General features: G+C 32.0%; 1 protein-coding gene across 1 annotated transcript; it reads right to left on the minus strand.

Annotated features, from left to right (window-relative positions):
* Nucleotides 1-252: 252 nt before the first annotated feature.
* On the minus strand, nucleotides 253-1,131 carry LOC119689043 (39S ribosomal protein L17, mitochondrial-like). The gene is made up of 2 exons (XM_038103776.1): nucleotides 832-1,131; nucleotides 253-774 (listed from the first exon to the last, which is right to left on the minus strand). Exons 1-2 carry the CDS (start codon nucleotides 1,027-1,029, stop codon nucleotides 298-300), a joined length of 675 nt encoding a protein of 224 aa, XP_037959704.1. The 5' UTR covers nucleotides 1,030-1,131; the 3' UTR covers nucleotides 253-297.
* Between the last annotated feature and the right edge of the window lie 6,208 nt (nucleotides 1,132-7,339).

The following is a 7,339-nucleotide window of genomic DNA, read 5'->3' on the forward strand; positions in this document are numbered from 1 at the left end:
ATAAAAGTTCATTGTTTTTGATCAATTAATCGGTATAATATAACAATCAGTGTAATAACATACTTAAAATTTAATTTACAATTGTAATTGCACAATTAAAAAATTATTTTTCATAACGTATATAAATCCCCAATTTAACAAAAAAAAATTTCTTCATAATATAGTTTTTGCAAAACAAAGTATTTTATATAGTTTCATTAAATATTATTTAATAATAGCAATAATAATTAAAGCATTTCTTTTACATATAAACAAAAACAAAAAAAAAGAAAATGAATATGTGCTGTGATTTATGTTTTACGCGCTTTTATTTTGCTTTTCAGCAATTTCAACTTTCGGTTCCGCCACTGGTGCTGATTCCGCCACTGATGTTGATTCCGCCACTGGTGTTGCTTCCGTTGGTGGTGTTAATTCAGCTATCGGTGTTGATGCTGCTGCAATTTTATTAGCAATTTCAGCTAATTTTTCACGACGATAGTCCTTTCGAGCTTCATCCAGCAGCACATTATGTAGTAAATTACGATTTGTCGATAAGTCTGGTAAAAGTGAAGGGTATGGATTTCCTCGAAGTTCCAGCACAGATCGTTTGTAATATATGCCAGGGTACTCGCGCGGTGCTTTATACATGCGTGTGTATGCCAAATTAGTACTTTCGAAACGTGGCGCTAACACTTTAAATAATTTATGCACTAACTGCTTTTCCAATAGCCAATAATTAGCCAATTCCATTGTCTCTTTATGCCTATCTCCATGTCTGATCGCATTTGATATTAACTTTAAAGGTAAGTACAATAATTTATATGTTTAATACTTTAAAATCAAAGTTCTTACCAATTCTGCATAACCACGTGCCTCATCGGCTCTGTTGTAGTTTAGTTCAATCCTTTCGTGTTTGACTAGCGCCGTAATAGTTTTACGGAGTTTCAATAGGCGACCCTCAGGTCCATTGGGATTCTTTAAACGACGATGAGTTGGACGTACAGCTATGCGTAGTTGCGATATTAATTTACTCACATCTGCTTGATTCATTTTCGATTATTATTTGTCGTGTTCAAAATTACTTTTTATTTATAAATTTCTAAATCTTATTTTTACGTAAACATTCCAGCCGCACGCGTTGAAAATAATGTAAAATCGGCAACAGCTGTTTTTTTGTGGAATGTGTGCCGCTGTGGAAACTGTTTGAGTGGAATTTATTTCTATGTACAGGGTTGCATTTGCATAACATTTTAAACCATTTTGTTTTAAGCAGGAATAATATGCTATATCATATGAATTATATTATTTTTGTAAATTGTTTGAATAATTTATATTATTTATATTTGTTTAAATTATACCTAATAGTATTTTATACATAATATTAGAATACTGTAAATGTTTGATATTTTCATAAAGTTGTTTTAGTTCATTTATTAATTAAACCATTTGTTTTTAATGTTCTTTACTCTAAAAAAAGCGTTATATTAATTTATTTCACTAAAATGATTAATTTTCTTGATAATATAAAATTCAATATATATATGCATAGTGGATATCGTGGTTTATTTTTCGATTTGGCTATTGATACACAACCTTCTATATTTATTGTACTAATAACATCAAATCTACCATATCGAATCTAGGATGTTAATAATAACTTTTATGAGGATTGAATGCATGCATATAGGCAGGGAGGATATGCTTATGATTCGGCTCCTTGAGATTCAACTTTCTTCGAATTTAATCGATGTGGTACACAAACACTATATCCATGATGCTCAACTTGGGTTTGTTAAAGCATATGCTCCCCTTGCAGAATGTCCCTCATGTCAACATTCTTTAGTCCCATTTTTGAAAGGTGGTAGTTAACAGGAACTTGTGTAACTAAAAAACCAGTTCGGTAAGAGCTGATGTTCAGTCAATAATATTTAGTCCGAGAAATTTATGTCTTTTTTTCCGTTGGTATAGACCCTTGACTCCGAAAACGCACACATGGGTAGGTAATATGTGAACATAAAATCCTTATTTTTGCTTTTACTTTTTTTTTTGGAATTAATTTGTTAAAGTACAGGATACAAAATTGTTCTAATGTAGGATATCTAAATAGTGAATAATAGGGTTGTTCATGATATTTTACAAATTCTAAAAATATTCCATCCCAAAGATTATTTTAATATTTCAGATGGAAACAATTTCTGAAAATGTTTTATCTTATGTTTTTTTTTTATTTTTAATTTAGTAAAATTTAACGTTATAAGCAGAGCTTCGATCCGGAATTTTTTCAGTTCCGGTTTTCGTTTCGGTTCAAGAGAAAAAAATATATCGGTTCGGTTCCGGTTTTCGTTCCGGCAAATATATCGGTTTTTTTCGGTTTTCGGTTCAGTTCCGGTTCGATTCCCTGGTTATAAGCTTTAGACTGCATAGTACTCTTTATGCTTTAATAATTCATCGTCTTTAACTTTTTGTATCAATTAGTGATTGCAGTTATGTGGGTACTTCATAGAGTTGGGGTACTAATTTAGATTTAGCAACGGTGATGATTAAGTTGGCATTAAATAAATTAAACCTAAGTCGTTTTGTCTGTATATCTACATTACTTTACCTCCAAGTTTGTACAAGCAATGTCTGAGCCTGGACTGTCTTCTGTTTTGATGGAGTGCCAAAAAACTTCGTAATAACTTAGATAATTTGTTGATGAATAAAAAGTAAACAACTAAAAATAATTATTATACCCAAATATTCTTTGAATTATGATAAGACACGTTTTTAATTATTAAAAGAAACCTAAAAACAACAAGACAATTTTTTAATGGATCATAAAAGCCGGATAGATACCAGTAACATTAATCAAATTGAAAATATTTAGCGTTTGTTTGCTGTGGGGAAGAAATACGCCAAAGCTTAGTAATTTAAAAAAAAAATAGGTTAATTTGATTAATTTTTTTAATGCCAAATATTTTGTTAATATTTTAAGTTTAATTTACAGTATGTGTTTGATGAAATTTAAATAATCTTCTTACAATTGCATTTGAGATGCTTTAGATATCTGCTTTTGTTTAGAGCAAGTAGTCATAGTTCTTAGGGATATTTTTGGGAATTGCAATGCGTACAAGCGAGACAGGGTGCTTTAGCTAATCAATCGGTTAATCTGAAGGGCTTAGCATATTGCTGGCTTCATGAAAATCATTATTGAAAGCTTTCTCTACTTCATTAAATAAATTAATTAATGCTTAATTAAAGATTAATGAAGTTTTCTCAATTAATGCAAATTGAGAAGATTCAATAAGTTGGCCGTGTTCTAAATCTAGCAATGTTTAGGATTTGTGGTAGGATTGTTGACGAGCCACAGTCGTATACGGAATCAACCTATAAAATTCAATCTACCTTTTAATCATTTCTGTGACAGTTGTAGGGAAGATGTTGAAAGTACCTTATATCTGTTTTGTTACTGTCTAGTGCATGTACAGCATTTTTTGTCTTCATTTTAATTTAATTTAATTTCAGAATTACGTTCATCTGCTAGCATTACTACTAGCAGTATGCGGGACTTTTGCAGATGTATCGCATTTAGATACTGATTTACGTGAAGATGGTTATCACTATAAGGAACTTTCAATACCATTTCCACCTCCCCCTACTGGAAATGATCTAGAAGATACAGATTTTTGGCCGAGACGACCAGGTCCACAGCCACAACCGCAACCGCAACCACAGCCACTTGCTATGGGCCACCTCAGCCACAACCAAGTCCACAACCTCAGCCACCAGCTCCATTCCCAAGTTATGGCCACCACCTGCGCAACCATCAAGACCACAACCAAGCCCTCCTGGTCCAAGGACACCATCTCCTCAACCTCCAGCACTTGGTCCTAGTTATGGTCCACCACAGCAACAACCTCAGCCACCATCTCCACAGCCACCAGTGCCAGGTCCTTGTTATGGTCCACCGCAGCCAAAACCACAGCCACCATCTCCATAAAGTCATACTTTTTTGAGAACCCTGGTTAAAGTGCCAAGACCTCCTTTTAAGGCGCATTTTATGCTTTACCTCATTTTCAAGTTGGTTTCTGAACCTACAAGTTCTTATACGGTAACACAATCGGTTATGAGGTCTAAGTGAATCCCTAAAATCGCCGATATTACCTAGCCTAACATAATCTAGAGCATATAGTGTATTGTAATGCAGGACTTCGAACGATCTCTAAATATTTTATTTACCATTATGTCTGAATTGTTTTAGTAATTTGCTTTAGTTTAGAGCATTGGGTTTTTGGTATTGCATTAAGCAGACGTGTTAACGTGCCTACTACCCTGTTTACTTCATATTATTCGATTTATATTTTAAATTGAGTACTTCTTGAAGTTTCAAGCTGCTTTAGGTAACAATATTCGTTGCTTTACCCCTAAGCAATTAAATTTACAAAAGTTGTTGAATAGTTAAACTTATTGAATGACTTACAGCAAACCTTCCAAAACATTATTTTTAAAGATAAATATAAAAAACAAAAAAAAAGGAAAAAGAGCGCGAAAAATGAAATTAAGTTCTCGTCCCTTCTCAGTTAGTAGAAGATGAAGCCTATCAAATGCTTGTTAACCGAAATTCGTTTGAAATTTACTTTAAAAGTTTCATACTTGAAAATTGCTTCTTAATTGGATAGATACTCATACACAAGTACAAAACTTTGAGGAAGCGCAACGAAATGCTAAGTGGTATCTTCTATCTTCGAAGGTGTGAAAACTCATCATAAAGATATTTGAGGAAGCTGCGTTCGCACTGCTGCATTTACTGGTAGTAAAAGAGCAAATTTGCTTAGTAAACAAAAGTCAAAACGCTAAGAAATTTAATTTCGCTATTTACTTTGTGGAATAATAAGAAAAATAAGTAACTCCCCTCAAGTGAACCCTAAAATATTTTAATGGAAAATCATATTAAAATAAAGAGACCCTAGTCTGTTAAAATATGTATGATTGTATATGGTTCTGTGTATTCTATAACTTTCTTAGCCCATCAATTTGCCTGTCAAATGATGCTGAAGGAGAAAAAATATTTATTCAGAAGTTTTTCGCATAAGTCGTTTTCCTTTCGGAAATTCTTTGTTAGTTCATGAAACGCCATTTTTGAGATTGACATTTGCCAGACATGATAATTGGACACTCAAAATTTTTTAGGTTAACAGCCTAAAAGCAGTCAAAGAAATTAAATTTGCTTACGTTTTGAAGAATTAAAAAAATTTAGTTCCTGTTGAAGGACTTCACAATGTGCTTTTTTCACAGAAGAGGACAACAATTGTGTTTAATTTTCTAATTAAATTATATTCTTTAAAATCGCACAGTAGAACCACTTTCGCATAGGCAAAGCCTACAATAAAAAGCTAGACTGGAATAGATGATTTATTATTTATTTAGAGATATCAGTGGCGTAATCAAAAACTCATTAAAGACGGGTTTTTATATTCAAACTTGTATTGAAAATAAAAATTCTTTATATCTAATGTAATGTGTAACGTTCTGAATTTTTTCGGAGGGGATTTGGACCCCTTAAACTCCACTTGTATACTTCACTGTCAGACATACATAAAATATATAATTTCAGTGTTATAAATAATAGACAGGGAAATAGTAGTATTCCCAAGACAATCACGGGGTCAAATAATGCTAAAAATAATTAAATATATTAAACAAATTGATATAACTTTTCACCTTTACAGTGAAAAAAATTTGACTCAAATAAAGAATATCTATCGTGAAAAAGATAAGTGAAGATAATTGATTTTGTAAGAAAAGTGTAGAAATATGGAAAAGGATTCCAAGTAACTTTATTTCAATTGAAGGGACACACAGTTGCCAATAAAGTCTATTATTAGCTAAAAGAATTTATTTTATATATTAGAACGAAATTTTTCCTGAACTTTCCTATATAAGATATCAATAGATAATAAGAAGTTTTCTAAATAAAATAAATAAAGATGAGAAAAGTCAGGTAAGGTTAGGTTGCTCCGGCGATCCAAATTGAGTCACTTAGGTCTATTGGTCCATTGTGTTAATGTATAAGAGAACAACTCAGAGGTTTAAAACTTTCTTGAACCTCTAGCAAAACATAAAATGCTATTCAATGGAAGGTTTTGCAGTTGATTAAGATTCGCAAAAAAGGAGACCTTTGAAGTAGTAAGATGGTGCCGTTAACGTGCTTGGCAAGAATAAGGCTGATGGAAGGCATTTTCATAATCGTCTTCACATTCATATCCCAATGGAAGTATTGAATATTCTTTTAATGGAACGTGGTCTATTTGCATACAGATGTCTACAAAGAACTCAGTTAGGTTAGATAAACATTGTATTAAATATTTTTTGTAATTTTTCTTAGCCTACAAGGATAATCCTAACGAAACACTGCTTTAAAACTAAATCTAAAAGAAATAATCGAAAATCCACCACCATTATGTTTTAATAGATAGTTAATGTTTTTTAATAGATTTATAGCTAAATTAGATAGAATATCATCTTTTCCTATAAGGTTATCAGGTTTCAAGTCACACTCTTTATAACTCTTTACTTATTATCTGAATCAGAGCTCATTTCTGTTGTTTAAAAAATCTTTAAAAACGGACTTTGTGGAATATTTCGAAAGGATGATAACTGATTTGTTTAAAATCAGTTACTACCAAAACAAAAAAACTTGATATGACTTAAAAAAAGAATACTAGGTCGGAGGCTCAAACTCTTGTCTAATGTTGAATAATCCTTATTGGGGGATATTTTGGAGTGTACTTCAGCTCACCACTCAAACTAACATTTTTTTCTTCGATTGGGGTTAGTTGAAAGTAAAAAAGAAATTATGCTCACAATATGTCAATCCAATGAGAGCCAGGCACTCTATTATTTTAAAGAGATATTATATCTAAAATCTATGCCATCTTTTAGGCGATGTACTGCAGGTGAAAGTCAGGTGACTGTTTTACTGTACATTTAACAAAAGCTTTAGTAGAATTGTTAACAATGATATCCGCATTAAGTTAAAAATTTGGATTAAAAACTATTTTGTATCAAAAAGGGCCAGAGTAAAGGGTGGGCGGTGGTTTCACTCGACATTTTGCACTACAGTTTTTGTAAAATACTTACAATATATGGTATGTGATGGTTATGATGTATAGTTAAGAACCCGGATTTCAAATAATGATGTGCTTTCCTATCTTCTTGTTTTAGGTTATGTTGTGACTTGTTAAAATGAGTATTTAACTTAAAGAAGAATTTAACATATTGAGCTCATATCCTGGTAGTCGTAGACGCTGGGAAAAGATGGGCAAAAGTTTCACTCCATATTTTAGAAAAACTGCAGTAGAGCTGTCAATACTCATAATGT

This window comes from Teleopsis dalmanni, chromosome X, assembly GCF_002237135.1.
Source record: "Teleopsis dalmanni isolate 2A chromosome X, ASM223713v2, whole genome shotgun sequence".
Taxonomy (NCBI): Eukaryota; Metazoa; Arthropoda; class Insecta; order Diptera; family Diopsidae; genus Teleopsis; species Teleopsis dalmanni.